Consider the following 18,074-nt stretch of genomic DNA (forward strand, 5'->3'; position numbering starts at 1 on the left):
TTCCAGTAGATAAAGTTATTACCTTGTCTTGCGACTGTCGGCGTTCTCCTGATGGCTTAGGATCTTCCTTTCTTGCATGTTTTTAAGAGCAAAAGTAAGGTGTCTGCAGTGTTGTATATGATTACAATATCATTATAAAAAAAAAACTAATAACATAACTAGAGGACTGTTCCTAAGGCCGTATTAAACAGACACCACGATACAATACTGTTGTCTGGATCGTTGTCATTTAATAAGGTGGTTAATTGATCACTTCTGTTTACTGGGAGGTATAAATATAGTAACCTAGCCCCTCTACACTTGTTGGAAGATTCTTTGGGACCCATCAGTTTTGAGGTCCTCAGATCTATACCAGCCACTGTCAAATGAAAAGGGGTGGGCACGTCCTTTCGGTCTCTGGGATAGATGTAGTCCCTGGAGGGGGAATTAGATGTAGTCCTGGCAGGCTCAGTGTACCGAGACCCTTGGACGTTGTGGCGAGTGACATTAATGGAGCTTGGCCTCTTTGCGTTTGCGCTTTTATGGAGGGGAAACGTCTCCAGCAGCGGCCCTCCGCCTCTCTGCAGGGGAGCCCACAACAGACTTCCCAGAAAAAAGCCCAGGATCCAGGCCCTGTGGCTGGGTACAGACTGGACAGTTGGGGCCTTACCACCACGACCAGTCTGGACCTCGACAGGTACAGGCTGAGTCCGAGTCTATAGGATCTTAAATAGCAGATTCAGGCATACACGGCAGATGTTTTCCATTGCCAATTGCAGTTATGTGACCAGGGTAGGAGTATTGTGGTGGCCCAGGACAATGCTTTGAAACATGGTCACATAACTGCTGGTTTGAATCCCTGAGCCGGCAAGGAGGAAAAATCTGACATTCTGCCCTTAATCAAGGCAGATAACCCCCTACAACAACTGCTCCCTGTGCGCCGATGACGTGGAGGTCGATTAAGACAGCCCCCCACACCTCTCTGATTCAGAGGGGTTGGATTTGTGCTGGAACATTTTATGTTTGTGCTTTTCTAATAACCAATTTCTGTGTTCATGCAAGTGACTGATTGAACGAATCCTCACTATCAGTATCTGTAATTTGGCCATACGCCCAGACCCTTGTTTTGAGAACGTAAGATGTCTCAGCTTAGAGAGAAGAAGCCTCGTGAGGTATTGGTCTGTCAGATGAATGAAGCAAACGTTAATGATGAATTAATTATGAATGATGAACAAGTTAAATCATGCAAATATAACTTGTCTGCAGTATATAAGAGAACTAACGGGACTGCCCCAGAAAAGCTCACTTCAGACCGGTACTTTATGCATCTAAGTTTGACTGTGACCTCTCCAGCATGCTGTTAATAAAGAATTATTCATTTCAGTTTGACTTAGAGTATCCCTGTGTAGAATTTCCACAACAGGTTAAATGCTGACGATACATTTTGGTTGAATGATTGATGAGGAGTATTTCAGTCTGTAATAAACCCCTTTTGTGGGGAAAAAATAATTCAGATTGGCTGGGCCTGGCTCCCCATTGGGTGGGCCTGCGCCCTCCAAGGCCCACCCATGGCTGCGCCCCTGTCCAGATGTGAAAACCATAGATTAGGGCCTAATGAATTTATTTCAATAGACTGATTTCCTTCTATGAACTGTAACTCAGTAAAATCGTTGAAATTGTTGCATGTTGCGTTTACATTTTTGTTCAGTATATTTGCCAGACTTCCATGAAGTAGAAACAGCAATCCTTCATGAGGTAAGCACTCTGCATGGAAGAGGGGGCAACATTTCTCAGAAGGATCCGATAACATCTATGCTTCAGGGATGAAATGAGGACAGGATATTTAATATGGAAGCCAAGCAACATTTTGTGTATAAGAGTAAAGCCCTTTAAAGGGATACTTCAGGACTTTGGTAATGAAGCCCTTTATCTACCTTCCCAGAGTCAGGCGAACTCGTGGATTCCATTTATGTCTCTGCATGCAGTTTGAAGGAAGTTGTTAACTAGGGTTAGCGCAATGACGAAGTCTATGGTAACTGCTAGCATCCTAGTAGATGCCATAGACTTCCAGTCATTGCGGCTAACGCTAGTTAGCATTGGCTCGCGAAACTACCTCTAACTTCCTTCATACTGGATGCAGACAAAAATGGTATCATTGCCTAAGTTCCTGAAGTATCCCTTTTAATTAATTTAATTTCAACAACAATTACAGTAATAAACAGACAATCAGAACGAAAAATTGCTTCATAAAATCAATACGACAAAGCAAACAGTTCAACATTCTGCAAGGAATTCAGTCCATGATTTGCAGTAAATGTAATAGTCCTTAATTACATGGATAATATGCATATCTGAGTGGTATAGGCAGACCATTTTATCTTGTAATTTTATCAGCATTTACAAGAGCTTATTTAATGATTCAAGTACTATACTTTAGATTTAACTTCTTAAGCATATTCAAAAGCTGTACAAGATCTGTATCCCATGTTGTATTTAAGAATAGCCCCGTTTATACCTGGTGCTAACATGTCGTCTGTCCTGATCCTGCCCACATTTTTAGACCGGTGTAGATAAAAAAACAGCTTGGTGACAGGTCAGTGGGTAGAGTTTACAGGTGAGAGTCAAATAAAAATCAAGAAAAGTAAATCCCTAGTTAACCCTTCCATTTACATGTGATTTTTGAATCAGCTTGATCAGATCACAATCACTATCTGTCAATCACTAAATATTGATGCCTTTAGTCAAATGGTGCCCCCCTGTGAATGATGAGGGACGATTTAAATGGTTTGATAATCCAGATCTGTTTACACTTGCTAGATATCCAGATACAATACGTTCCAGACCACCTCCAGAAGTAGTAAGGAGGATCTGATCACAATCAGTCGCTTTAATCGTCTACACCGATCTAAAAATGTGGACACAATCAGAATGTGGACAAGATCAAGACAAAGGGCACATGTTAGCAGCATGTATAACCAGGGCTTAAGAGAGCTCCTCATATTGTAATTGCAATGCAGTGCCACAGTAGTATGTATCCAGTCAGGTGGGACATGCTTGTTAGTGTGTCTAATACACTGCTATACTAATAAACAAGGTATATTTTTATAGAAGTAAAGTCGTTTTTTGCCATCCAATGAACAGGATGTTTGAAATAAAATAGTGAGACATGTCAGAAAAGGCAGACGCTACAATATGGGGACCTAAATTCAAACATGCATGTACAGAAAGGACCTAACATGCATGTACAGAAAGGGCCTAACATGCATGTACAGAAAGGGCCTAACATGCATGTACAGAAAGGGCCTAACATGCATGTACAGAAAGGGCCTAACATGCAATCTGTTCTCCTTTTAACAGTCATTGTTTCCCGTCTAAAATAAGATTGAATATGAAATACTCCAAAACAACATAAGGCTCGTCTTCCTCACTCAAAAAAAAGTTATACAAAAAAATAAAAATATGATTACCCCCTTCACAAACAAAGAACTAGCCTGGTGTCAAACATGGAGAATCTGACCATTTCATTTATACCCCTAAAAATCACACAAAACAAAAGTATTGCCTCATCAAAAAAATTTAAACACCAAAATACCCACTATCAACATCTAAGCATGAGCCACATTAAGGGCTTTTCAACATTAACGGAAGAGTGACAAACCTATACTTCAGCAAAATGTACACTCTACACCAACTGTACATTAACTCACACGTCAAAGTTTCCCCATACAAACGTTGTTTAACAGTGTTGACGAGGAAAAGTGGGACTTTGTGCAAATAATTAAGGTGGCAGGATATGTCACCTACCTGGGGGTTAACCATTAACATTAACCTTCATTTTTAACATCTTGACATAATGAGTCTCATTTGCATTTTAATATACAACAGACCAATGCTATATAAAACAAGTTACCATAGCCAAAATCGCAAAAAGCTGCTTATGGATCAACAACAAAACACCACATTGAAATGGGATGATTTTAGCAAATTGATAGCACAAATAAATTCAGATTATTCTATATAGTAAAAACATTATCTACTTGTAAAAAGCATACTAAACTTCAAAAGGTACGATGAGTGGTCTATTTGGTTTACATGCATTCAGAATAGACAATTATGACTTGACTTGATTTTGTTTATGGTTATGTTTTGAACCAAACTGTCACATTATGTAAAAACCATAACACTGTACCATTCAGGTCCTAATGGGAACTGTATTACAAACTGGGCTCCAGTCCAGAGTCCCATAAACCATTGTTTAAGTTCACAGCTCTCCAGCCTCAATGAAATGTATAAATGTTTTACTTTAGATGTAAAATTCTAGACCATTAAAACCAATAGAAAGTGATATACGACAGATGCCGTCGGCATTGAGGTCCTGGTGAAACAGACGCTCCAATATTGGTGCTGAGCACTACACTGACCAGGAAAAACCCCAGACCGTTTCCCAGACTTCCAGGTCGTCTCCCTCCCTCATGGCCTCTGCTGCGAGTCGTACTGCTGGTAGCGGTTCAGCTTCTCCGGATCGTTTGAAGCCATCTGGGAAAAATCCTGGAAAATGTCTTGGTAGGTTTCATCTCCTGCAAGGACAAAGTAAACCATTACAGTGTAAGTACAACTCAGAGACACTAGGAGTGATACTAGCAGAGACACTAGGAGTGATACTAGCAGAGACACTACCAGAGACTTAGAGAAGAAAACAAGTTGGTATTGTATAATAAAATGCAAGCCTGCAAAACGAAGGCTTTCGAGAGCTCAGACTTTTGTCACAGACACGCATGCACATAACACAGGTAAGATAAGATGTTTTTTTTTTTTTATTGCCACATGAAAAGTTTGAAGAGCGAGTGAAAGAAATATAGAAAGTTGGCCATACCTTAAAGCATCACTGCGGCGCAGTGGAGAAACAGCATTATGCAGAGGAAGAGGTGTCAGAATGAAAGAGGAAGCACCAATGTTTGAGGAGTGTGCAGGTCTAAAACAGTACTAAGGCAAGGAGCCCTTTCTTTGCAGTGAATTGTGATGTGGAAAGAAAGAAGCCCACAAGATGAGTTTTGATACCAACTGTATTGTATTTAAAGTGCAGGGTTTATGTACAAAAATACAGCTGTGTTGGCCTCAGCACCCCAAAGAAACATGAAAACAGAGGAAAGGCACAAACTCCGGGGAGAGAGAGAGAAACAGTATAGAACAAAGTGATGTTAGACAGAGAGAGACAAGCAATGAGAGAGATGTAGAGAGACAAGCAATGAGAGGGAGAGAGACAAGCAATGAGAGATGGAGAGAGACAAGCAATGAGAGATGGAGAGACAAGCAATGAGAGAGAGGGAGAGAGACAAGCAATGAGAGATGGAGAGACAAGCAATGAGAGAGAGGGAGAGAGACAAGCAATGAGAGAGGGAGAGAGACAAGCAATGAGAGAGATGTAGAGAGACAAGCAATGAGAGATGGAGAGAGACAAGCAATGAGAGATGGAGAGACAAGCAATGAGAGAGAGGGAGAGAGACAAGCAATGAGAGAGGGAGAGAGATAAGCAATGAGAGAGGGAGAGAGACAAGCAATGAGAGCGGGAGAGAGACAAGCAATGAGAGAGATGTAGAGAGACAAGCAATGAGAGCGGGAGAGAGACAAGCAATGAGAGAGGGAGAGAGACAAGCAATGAGAGCGGGAGAGAGACAAGCAATGAGAGAGGGGTAGAGAGACAAGCAATGAGAGAGGGAGAGAGACAAGCAATGAGAGAGGGAGAGAGACAAGCAATGAGAGCGGGAGAGAGACAAGCAATGAGAGAGGGGTAGAGAGACAAGCAATGAGAGGGAGAGAGACAAGCAATGAGAGAGGGAGAGAGACAAGCAATGAGAGAGGGAGAGAGACAAGCAATGAGAGAGATGTAGAGAGACAAGCAATGAGAGAGGGGTAGAGAGACAAGCAATGAGAGAGGGAGAGAGACAAGCAATGAGAGAGGGAGAGACAAGCAATGAGAGAGGGAGAGAGACAAGCAATGAGAGAGGGAGAGAGACAAGCAATGAGAGAGATGTAGAGAGACAAGCAATGAGAGAGATGTAGAGAGACAAGCAATGAGAGGGAGAGAGACAAGCAATGAGAGGGAGAGAGACAAGCAATGAGAGAGGGGGAGAGAGACAAGCAATGAGAGAGATGTAGAGAGACAAGCAATGAGAGAGATGTAGAGAGACAAGCAATGAGAGAGATGTAGAGAGACAAGCAATGAGAGGGAGAGAGACAAGCAATGAGAGAGGGAGAGAGACAAGCAATGAGAGAGGGAGAGAGACAAGCAATGAGAGAGATGTAGAGAGACAAGCAATGAGAGAGATGTAGAGAGACAAGCAATGAGAGAGATGTAGAGAGACAAGCAATGAGAGGGAGAGAGACAAGCAATGAGAGAGGGAGAGAGACAAGCAATGAGAGAGGGAGAGAGACAAGCAATGAGAGAGGGAGAGAGACAAGCAATGAGAGAGGGAGAGAGACAAGCAATGAGAGAGGGAGAGAGACAAGCAATGAGAGAGGGAGAGAGACAAGCAATGAGAGAGGGAGAGAGACAAGCAATGAGAGAGGGAGAGAGACAAGCAATGAGAGAGGGAGAGAGACAAGCAATGAGAGAGATGTAGAGAGACAAGCAATGAGAGAGATGTAGAGAGACAAGCAATGAGAGAGATGTAGAGAGACAAGCAATGAGAGAGATGTAGAGAGACAAGCAATGAGAGGGAGAGAGACAAGCAATGAGAGAGGGAGAGAGACAAGCAATGAGAGAGGGAGAGAGACAAGCAATGAGAGAGGGAGAGAGACAAGCAATGAGAGAGGGAGAGAGACAAGCAATGAGAGAGGGAGAGAGACAAGCAATGAGAGAGATGTAGAGAGACAAGCAATGAGAGAGATGTAGAGAGACAAGCAATGAGAGAGGGAGAGAGACAAGCAATGAGAGAGGGAGAGAGACAAGCAATGAGAGAGGGAGAGAGACAAGCAATGAGAGAGGGAGAGAGACAAGCAATGAGAGAGGGAGAGAGACAAGCAATGAGAGAGGAAGAGAGACAAGCAATGAGAGAGATGTAGAGAGACAAGCAATGAGAGAGGGAGAGAGACGAGCAATGAGAGAGATGTAGAGAGACAAGCAATGAGAGAGATGTAGAGAGACAAGCAATGAGAGAGATGTAGAGAGACAAGCAATGAGAGCGGGAGAGAGACAAGCAATGAGAGAGATGTAGAGAGACAAGCAATGAGAGAGGGAGAGAGACAAGCAATGAGAGAGGGAGAGAGACAAGCAATGAGAGAGGGAGAGAGACAAGCAATGAGAGAGGGAGAGAGACAAGCAATGAGAGAGGGAGAGAGACAAGCAATGAGAGAGGGAGAGAGACAAGCAATGAGAGAGGGAGAGAGACAAGCAATGAGAGAGAGGGAGAGAGACAAGCAATGAGAGAGATGTAGAGAGACAAGCAATGAGAAAGATGTAGAGAGACAAGCAATGAGAGAGATGTAGAGAGACAAGCAATGAGAGAGGGAGAGAGACAAGCAATGAGAGAGATGTAGAGAGACAAGCAATGAGAGAGATGTAGAGAGACAAGCAATGAGAGCAGGAGAGAGACAAGCAATGAGAGAGGGAGAGAGACAAGCAATGAGAGAGGGAGAGAGACAAGCAATGAGAGAGGGAGAGAGACAAGCAATGAGAGAGCGGGAGAGAGACAAGCAATGAGAGAGGGAGAGAGACAAGCAATGAGAGAGGGAGAGAGACAAGCAATGAGAGAGGGAGAGAGACAAGCAATGAGAGAGGGAGAGAGACAAGCAATGAGAGAGGGAGAGAGACAAGCAATGAGAGAGGGAGAGAGACAAGCAATGAGAGAGGGAGAGAGACAAGCAATGAGAGAGATGTAGAGAGACAAGCAATGAGAGAGGGAGAGACAATAAGACCAACAAGTAACTGAGCAGAGAGCTTGACAAAACAGTGTCGTCCTACACTTCAATTGGATCCCATCTCTACAACACATTCGTACACTAACAAAGTGTAAAACATTGTCTTTGTAGACAACACTACTGTATCCCCACTACTACGACCGTCTGCTGTTGACTTCAAGGTAATAACAAATATCGCTCACATTGGATTTAAATCATGACAGAAAATGGTACATGAACAGTCGTATTCAATCAAGTATCCTTCTCGTTACAGGTCCAAGAATCTATGGTCATTGACTGAATCTACACGGAGTATACAAAATCATGCTCTTTCCATGACACACTGACCAGGTGAAAGCTATGATCCCTTATTGATGTGACTTGTTAAATTCACTTCAAATCAGTGTAGATGAAGGGGAGGAGACAGGTTAAAGAAGGATTTTTAAGCCTTGAGACAATTGAGATATGGATTGTGTATGTGTGCCATTCATAGGGTGAATGGGCAAGACTCCCTCTCAAACGCAACAGTTATCCCTCTGTATATTCCACTCACTCAGAGTGAATTGGGGGATTTCTAAATCTAGCACTCTCTCCAGTGGCCACAAGAGGTAATTGCACAAGTCGTTTCCTCACCCTATCAGACCCACTATAAACTAGTTGTTTCCTCACCCTGTCAGACCCACTATAAACTAGTCGTTTCCTCACCCTGTCAGACCCACTATAAACTAGTCGTTTCCTCACCCTATCAGACCCACTATAAACTAGTTGTTTCCTCACCCTGTCAGACCCACTATAAACTAGTCGTTTCCTCACCCTGTCAGACCCACTATAAACTAGTTGTTTCCTCACCCTATCAGACCCACTATTAACTAGTTGTTTCCTCACTGTCAGACCCACTATAAACTAGTTGTTTCCTCACCCTGTCAGACCCACTATAAACTAGTTGTTTCCTCACCCTGTCAGACCCACTATAAACTAGTTGTTTCCTCACCCTGTCAGACCCACTATAAACTAGTTGTTTCCTCACTGTCAGACCCACTATAAACTAGTCGTTTCCTCACCCTGTCAGACCCACTATAAACTAGTTGTTTCCTCACTGTCAGACCCACTATAAACTAGTTGTTTCCTCACCCTGTCAGACCCACTATAAACTAGTTGTTTCCTCACCCTGTCAGACCCACTATAAACTAGTTGTTTCCTCACCCTGTCAGACCCACTATAAACTAGTTGTTTCCTCACTGTCAGACCCACTATAAACTAGTTGTTTCCTCACTGTCAGACCCACTATAAACTAGTTGTTTCCTCACCCTGTCAGACCCACTATAAACTAGTTGTTTCCTCACCCTGTCAGACCCACTATAAACTAGTTGTTTCCTCACCCTGTCAGACCCACTATAAACTAGTTGTTTCCTCACCCTGTCAGACCCGCTATAAACTAGTTGTTTCCTCACCCTGTCAGACCCACTATAAACTAGTTGTTTCCTCACCCTGTCAGACCCACTATAAACTAGTTGTTTCCTCACCCTGTCAGACCCACTATAAACTAGTTGTTTCCTCACCCTGTCAGACCCACTATAAACTAGTTGTTTCCTCACCCTGTCAGACCCACTATAAACTAGTTGTTTCCTCACCCTGTCAGACCTATTACAAACTAGCCTTAGACAAGACTTTTCAGGAACAGCACTATTCATCAATCATTAAAATCTCTATATTTAAACTGATATCCAAATCTCCTCCGTGCATCACCATTGGCTGGTCTCCATGGTCCATGAGACCACCATTGACATAATATGAACAACCAATGTCTTGCCTCTGAACTGTCCAACTGGCTCAACATACAGTAAAGATGGCTGACTGGAGACATGGAGTCTCTGGCCCAATCCCAAATCCTATGTTTAGCATATTGCTTACACCAATCAAATCCTCTCAGATCTTCACAAGTGCACAGGGTGTAGGGGTCGATTTGGGATCGGGCCAGCGTGTTCTCTTTCAGCTGATATCCATCCCCTTTGGCCACATAGCCAGTGTCATGTAACACCGATACCCAGGAAGCACTAGGGGGCATCTTGGCTTGTATGGACTTCTAGAAACAGCTTTGATACGTCAGTAACTATAAAAAGTGCTTTTTTGTGCCCATTTAAATTACCCATCAGGCCCAGGCGCATTTCCAGGGGCACAGACTGCGCGATGGAGAAGATGAAAGCATAATGGATGAAGAGGGGTACATTTCATTCATTATTTACCAACAATACTTGAGTGAGCTTCACGCTGTCCTATATTCACATTCTTAGAGAAAGTCTCTCTTTTTTTTTTTTTTTTTTTTTATCCAATAGGTTTAAGTTAATTATATAACTATGTGGTAAAATGCTGTAGATACTTTTCTATACTATTGTCCTTCCTTTTTGGTACCCTCTACCACCTTGATATCCCTTGTCTAAACTTAAAATTCACACCCTTACCAGTCTCAGCTAACATTAAAGGAATACTTCGCATGCTAGCAGATAACCATAGACTTCCAGTCATTGCACTAACGCTAGTAAGCATTGGCTTGCAAAACTACCTCCCAACTTCCTTCATACTGGACACAGAGACATAAAAAATGGTGTCCACAAGTTCATCTGACTCTGGAAGTAGATAATGGGCCTCTGCTAAAATCCCAAAGTATCCCTTTAAGGGTGGTCTCAGAAGTATCCCTTTAAGGGTGGTCTCAATGTCAAATGTCAGACAAAGAACAGGATTCCCAGAGGGGGTAAATGTTCTATACCGTAGCCAGGTAGACTAACAATCAATCAAAGCTTAATACTCTTAAAAACAGGTGTAGAAAATACAACACAATACAGAAACACACAAAGACAAGGATGCAAGCACAGTCGCCTTACGCCTTCAGAGAATCTCCCTCAACTTTACTTCCTATTCTGCTTATACTGTATATGATATAGAAATGTATGTATATTTATGTACAACACATCATTTACAATGACATCTTACGATTATATGGTTCCAATTGTTATTTTTAAAAAAGCAACTGTTTTCAAAAATATGTCTTCCCCCACAAAAGTAAAATGCCTACATAACATGTACCAAGATTGATACTTCATCATTGTAACGGTAAACAGTTCAAACAAGAGAGGAAGAAAATGGTATTTTAAAAAGGGGGAGGTGAAGACTCACTGTGGAAACCAAACATGTAACACACTGAAATATTGCATAAGCATCCCAGGAATGTGCATAAATATTCCCTCAGGTAAATAATCACTAATCATCACACCTGGTGCATGGCAACACACGGCTAGCCACTCAACAGCCTGATGGTGAAAACGGGCATTTCCAAAGTCAGGATTACTGCCTGTTAGTCAAGACTGACGTACCATTGCTGTTCGATATAATGACAACCTCTGTTGCAAGCGCTCTTCGACATCACAGCTAATAAAGACGTGGCTATTGTTTGAAAGTTGGAAAAGACAAAAGTCGGAACAGACGAAACAACAGCCATGACTTCAGAGGACCAGCGACTGTTTATGTCACAGCTGTTCAATAGTCAAAACAATGGCTCTACGGCTGTCTTTGACCCCGGTTGGTCACATAAATAAAAGTCTAGCACCTCTCTCTAAACACAAAATGCAGCTTCGCTCACCACCTGGCTGATATTGAACACAGGACATCGCAGGGCCAAATGCCTGCTTAATAAAGTGGGTATTGAACAACACAGGACATCGCAGGGCCAAATGCCTGCTTAATAAAGTGGGTATTGAACAACACAGGACATCGCAGGGCCAAATGCCTGCTTAATAAAGGTATGTTGCTTCTCCTGTCTGTGTATTGGGGCTCTATGATCTCTAAGGCTCAGCCAGCTGCAGGCAAATGAACTCCTGCATGCACTTCCTGTATTGCATCTCTGTGGGGCTGTTGGTAGAATATTGACCTGACTGCATGTAGGGCCCCTCCGCCTCCCGCATCTCCTCGTTCATCTTGGCCAATCGCAGTCTGGGAAAGGAGAGCGGGGAGACATTCATTTAGTCATCTTTATCCAACCCACCTTTCGACATATAGAAGCAGGGCCTCCCGAGAGGTGTCACTGTAGACCCGGGTTCGATCCCAGGCTGTGGTCGCAGCCGGCCGCGACCGGGAGACCCATGAGGCGGCGCACAATTGGCCCAGCGTCGTCCGGGTTAGGGGAGGGTTTGGCCGACTTTGGTCGCCAGTTGTACGGTGTTTCCTCCGACACATTGGTGCGGCTGGCTTCCGGGTTAAACGAGCAGTGTGTCAAGAAGCAGTGCGGCTTGGCAGGGTCGTGTTTCGGAGGACGCATGGCTCTCGACCTTCGCCTCTCCCGAGTCCGTACGGGAGTTGCAGCGATGGGACAAGACTGTAACTACCAATTGGATATCACGAAATTGGGGAGAAAAAGGGGTAAAAAGTACCCCAAAACATGAATTGGGACGTTGTAAGGTAAAATAAAATGTTGCCTCAATACTCCACCATTTTGAATTTGAGATCAATTGACAAATATAAGGCAAATTGTTTTACCATAAAAAGTAAATGCACTTTATGTATCTATTATTTCTGTATACTGAACAAAAATATAAACCAACATGCAACAATTTCAAAGATTTTACTGAGTTACAGTTCATATAAGGAAATCAGTCAATTTAAATAAATTCATTAGGCACTAATCTATGGATTTCACATGACTGGGAATACAGATATGCATCTGTTAGTCACAGATATCTTTTAAAAAATTGTAGGGGCATGGATCAGAAAATGGTGAGACCACCATTTGCCTCATGCAGCGCGACACATTCCATTTACATTTTAGTCATTTAGCAGACGCTCTTATCCAGAGCGACTTACAGTTAGTGAGTGCATACATTTTCATACTGGCTTGACATCTCCTTTGCATAGAGTTGATCAGGCTGTTGATTGTGGCCTGTGGAATGTTGTCCCACTCCTCCTCAATGGCTGTGCGAAGTTGCTGGATATTGGCGGGAACTGGAAAACGCTGTCATACACATATATCCAGAGCATCCCAAACATGCTCAATGGGTGACATGTCTGGTGAGTATGCAGGCAATGGAAGAACTGGGACATTTTCAGCTTCCAGGAATTGTGTACAGATCCTTGCGACATGGGGCCGTGCATTATCATCAAATCATATAATCAAATCAAATGTTATTGGTCGCATACACATATTTAGCAGATGTTATTGCGGGTGTAGCGAAACGCTTGTGTTCCTAGCTCCAACAGTGCAGTAATATCGAACAATTCACAACAATACATGCAGAAACATGAAACTTGAGGTGATGGCGTTGGATGAATGGCACGACAATGGGCCTCAGGATCTCATCACGGTATCTCTGTGTATTCAAATTGTCATTGATAAAATACAATTGAGTTCGTTGTCCATAGCTTATGCCTGCCCATACCATAACCCCACCGCCACCATGGGGCACTCTGTTCACAACATTGACATCAGCAAACCGCTCGCCCACACGGTGCCATACACGTACGTGGTCTGCGGTTTTGAGGCCGGTTGGACGTAATGCCAAATTCAATGTTGGAGGCGGCTTATGGTAGAGAAATGAACATTCATTCTCTGGCAACAGCTCTGGTGGGCATTCCTGCAGTCAGCATGCCAATTGCACGCTCCCTCAAAACTTGACATCTGTGGCAATGTGTTGTGTGACACAACTGCACATTTTAATGGCCTTTTATTGTCCCCAGTACAAGGTGCACCTGTGTAATGATCATGCTGTATAATCAGCTTCTTGATATGCCACACATGTCTGGTGGATGGATTATCTTGGCAAAGGAAAAATGCTCACTAACAGGGATGTAAACAAATTGGTGCACAGATTGAGAGAAATAAGCTTTTTGTGCGTATGGAACATGTATGGGATCTTTTATTTCAGCTCATGAAACATCGGACCAACACTTCACATGTTGCGTTTATATTTTTGTTCAGTATATTATATTCAGAAAAGGCCAAACGGCTTTGCACTCACAATGTGACTATGTCTGCGTTGGCTGCGTCCACCGCCATGGATAGGGGCGTTTTCGCTTCAATGTCTGCCGCATTCTGATTGGCTCCTCTTTTCAGGAATAAACACACTTGACTGAATTGGAGAGAAAAAAAATAAAAAAGGAAACAATCAATTGTAATACCCTAACATGAACTAAGATCATAGACTAAGTTCCCCTTTGTCAACTTGGGTTACCACAATTAACCTCAAACACTAATTAACCTCAAATACTACCCTCGTCTATTACGATGAAATATAATTTACAAAAAGGCTTAGCCGAGGCTTGCCATAAAGGCTTTAATCTAAACCAGAACAGTCTGGCGTGTATTACTAAGCCAGGTGAGATCGTCTATATGCTACAGTTGCTTTACTACAGGCCTCTAATGTCTTATCTATGAGAGCAGTCGTGGTCATGGGGTCTTTAACGGGCCTGTTAAACGACAGATCGGAGGTTGTGGTAGATGGTGTGTGTGGGGGGGGGACGGACCCGGTGTGTCCCAGGATGGTGGCATGGTGGAGGGGTCCTCGGCCCAGTGCGTCCTGCTGGTTCACGTTTCCTGCGTTCTGGAGCAGGAACTCACAGGTCACCAACGAGCCCTGGAAGAATAGAAAAGGAACAGTCCATTTAACACACACACACGACCAGATCCACACACACACACACGACCAAATCCACACACACACACGACCAAATCCACACACACACACACACGACCAAATCCACACACACACACACACACGACCAAATCCACACACACACACACACACGACCAAATCCACACACACACACACACGACCAAATCCACACACACACACGACCAAATCCACACACACACACGACCAAATCCACACACACACACGACCAAATCCACACACACACTCCCCAAGCCTGTCCACAACACTCAAGTATCCTCACCCCCTGCACAGCCATGATGAGCGGGGTCCTCTTGTCATCGTCGGTGTTGACCCAGTTGACCTCTGCTCCGTGCGCCAGGGCCTCGGCCATGTCGGGCAGGCTGCGGGCACGCGAGGCCCAGTACAGCTGCAGCCCCGGGGAGTACTCCTTGGGCTCCGTGAACACCACCAGCTCCTTACAGGGCGATGGAGGGGGCAGGGTGGCAGGCATGGCCATGGGGGGCGCCTCGGCAGCTTCTGGGTGGAGGGAGAGAGGGGGGGCAATCCGGTGGATATCTAAATATAGGAATTGAAGTAAGGTAGTTGTAGTTTCAATGCGTTCTCGTGTGTGGGGTTATTGAATAACTTTATTTGAATATAAGCTGGATAGGAGTGAGACTCATTGGGTGCGTGTGTGTGGGCGTGTTAGGGCTGGCACAATTACTGTATAATCGTGTAACTGACGATTATGGATCAAAACCGTTTAATATTTTGTTGTTATTTTAAGTATTTTTTGTGCGCTATTAAAACGATTATAACAGTGAATGCAATCATTTGGCTGACCAATAACAATCATCCAAAATGTCATCACAGCCCTAGTGTGTGTGTGTGTGTGTGTGTGTGTGTGTGTGTGTGTGTGTGTGTGTGTGTGTGTGTGTGTGTGAGTGAGTGAGTGAGTGAGTGAGTGAGTGAGTGAGTGAGTGAGTGAGTGAGTGAGTGAGTGAGTGAGTGAGTGAGTGAGTGAGTGAGTGAGTGAGTGAGTGAGTGAGTGAGTGAGTGAGTGAGAGTGAATCACCTGCTTCAGCCAGGTTGTTGGTGGAGGGGTTCTTGGCCAGCATCTCTCTACTCCCATCAGCACTGTTCTGGATACCACTGTCTGCACTTCTTACTGCGGGGGACCAAACAGTCAATCCCTCAGTCACTACACACCAGCGCACACACATTCACCAACTTCAACCAAGTGGTTAGTCACCGCACCACCCAGCTGACCCCACAGCCACAATAAGACAGATGAAACCCATAGACAAGACACTGACCACAACCACGTGATGAGTCACCTGAGAGGAACACATGGTACGCTCCGCACCGACACCCTCAACATGACGGCACGGCTCATGTTGCAAGATGAGGGGTGTGGAATGGGTATTAGTCTACAGCCAGAGCGGTGAGTACAGATGGATGGAGGGAAGGAGGGAAGGACAGGAGGAGGGAAGGAGGGAGGGAGGAAAGGAGGTGGAGAGCAAAACACACAGAGCTATACTTACTGCTCCTGAGCTTGGCAGAGGTGTCAAAGTAGAAGAAGAGCGAGTCAAGCTCGTCGGGACAGAAGAGAGAGTCGCGGCGCGCCTCCAAGCCCTTGGCTGCAGCTAGGCAAGGGCAGTGGATGGGGTCAGAGAGCAAAGGGCACGAGATGGAGGGGTAGGAAGGAATAAAAAGCAGCGAGGGGAATGGGGTTAGTCCAGAAGCACAAAGCAGCCGGAGGAGGGTGGAGAAGAGGGGGATGGAGAGGAGAGGAGAGGAGAGGAGAGGAGAGGAGAGGAGAGGAGAGGAGAGGAGAGGAGAGGAGCACAGCTGTTAGACTACAGGCTAGGCTACAACGAAAAGAGAGAGACAAAGCGAGAGAGAAGATGGGAGAGAGAGGGTGCCTTCCGTTGTGTGTCCTGAGCAGTAGCGCAATTCTGTTTTAAAAAAGGCACTCTCCGTAGCTTGTACTGTATTCCTGGTCAACAGTAACAGGCCCTACTGCTTGTTTGTTTTGAAGGACTGAGTGGGAGGTTTTTTGTGCAAGTGTAAAATCAAAACGGAACAGGAACAGGCGCTATGATTGGCATTTTTGGTGAATTTGCATGGTTAGAACCATGTTTATGTATAGTTAGCCTACACAGTGTACATTCATTCGTAATACTACCAAACAGAGGAGGAAGAGCTCCAGAGCGCACCTTCAAGAAACTGGATCTGGGACGGGTTCACACCTACCGGACTGACCTGAGGCGTTGGAGGCGGGACGGAGTTTGGGCGTGGACGGGGGCGGCCGGGGGGGCAGGTGTTCCGTGCTGCTGCTCAGCCTCTTCTCCTGCTTGGACAGTGATACCACCTTGGAGCGCAACTCTTCATTGGACAGGCGCTGCACGAAACGCCGGTCCACGTACTTGGCCCTGATGTAGGCTTCGATCTCCTGCCTGGGGAAAGACACACCGAGAGAGAGGAAGACGGAATTCAATTACCTGAACAAATCAGGCAAAGACAGCAAGCAAAATTGAGATCTAATTCAACAAATTAAACCAATCTGGCAACCCAAGCAAAGATGGCAATCTTTGAGCAATCCTATTGCACACATGCTGTAGTACCACTTGTATGGAACTACCCTTTATTTATTTAATAGAAATCAAAAAAGAAAGTCATTCGCAGACACTTTGATCACAATCGAATAGCTGTTAAAATATGCACTGTATTTATTTGATGAGGTTCATGGAGGAATCCAACCGACAACTCTGATGTTGGGCAAGCACCATGAATTGTCTCTTGAAGGACAATCAACATCACTCAATATTATATTATTATTATATTATTATTATTATTATTATTATTATTATATTATTATTATTATTATTATTACTCAATCAATCACTGGTGGAACCAAATGGTTAAGATGAACCACTGTCCTCAAACAGTTCCCATGGTGGTAGCTATAAAACATGGAGGTAGCTATAAAACATGGTGGTAGCTATTGACATTTACATTTTAGTCATTTAGCAGACGCTCTTATCCAGAGCGACTTACAGTTAGTGAATACATATTTTTTTAATACTGGCCCCCCGTGGGAATCGAACCCACAACCCTGGCGTTGCAAACGCCATGCTCTATCAACTGAGCTACATCCCTGCCGGCCATTCCCTCCCCTACCCTGGACAACGCTGGGCCAATTGAGACAGCGCTGCGCCGCCCATGAGTCTCCCGGTCACGGCCGGCTGCGACAGAGCCTGAATTCGAACCAGGATCTAGTGGCACAGTTAGCACTGCGATGCAGTGCCTTAGACCACTGCACCACTCAGGAGACTATAAAACATGGTGGTAGCTATAAAACATAGCGGTAGCTATAAAACATGGTGGTAGCTATAAAACATGGTGGTAGCTATAAAACATGGTGGTAGCTATAAAACATGGAGGTAGCTATAAAACATGGTGGTAGCTATAAAACATGGTGGTAGCTATAAAACATGGTGGTAGCTATAAAACATGGTGGTAGCTATAAACCATGGAGGTAGCTATAAACCATGGAGGTAG

The 18,074-nt window shown here is 44.3% G+C and overlaps 1 protein-coding gene across 3 annotated transcripts in view; it reads right to left on the minus strand.

Moving 5' to 3' along the window:
* Window positions 1-3,485: 3,485 nt before the first annotated feature.
* LOC311137448 (arf-GAP with coiled-coil, ANK repeat and PH domain-containing protein 2-like) overlaps window positions 3,486-18,074 on the minus strand; it is an 84,398-nt gene continuing 69,809 nt past the window's right edge. Inside the window, exons 17-23 of one of the 3 annotated variants that reach the window (XM_084171956.1) lie at window positions 16,776-16,969; window positions 15,586-15,678; window positions 14,812-15,047; window positions 14,383-14,492; window positions 13,878-13,988; window positions 11,798-11,859; window positions 3,486-4,556 (exon numbers count right to left, since the gene is read on the minus strand). In XM_084171956.1, the coding sequence (XP_084028082.1) occupies window positions 4,450-4,556; window positions 11,798-11,859; window positions 13,878-13,988; window positions 14,383-14,492; window positions 14,812-15,047; window positions 15,586-15,678; window positions 16,776-16,969 (913 nt within the window). In that variant the 3' untranslated portion in view covers window positions 3,486-4,449. Of the gene's footprint in view, window positions 4,557-11,797; window positions 11,860-13,877; window positions 13,989-14,382; window positions 14,493-14,811; window positions 15,048-15,585; window positions 15,679-16,766; window positions 16,970-18,074 lie in introns of all 3 variants that reach the window. The other 2 variants (XM_084171955.1, XM_084171954.1) reach the window with 2 other exon arrangements.

Source organism: Coregonus lavaretus (genome assembly GCF_964263955.1).
Source record: "Coregonus lavaretus genome assembly, chromosome: 11".
Classification (NCBI taxonomy): domain Eukaryota; kingdom Metazoa; phylum Chordata; class Actinopteri; order Salmoniformes; family Salmonidae; genus Coregonus; species Coregonus lavaretus.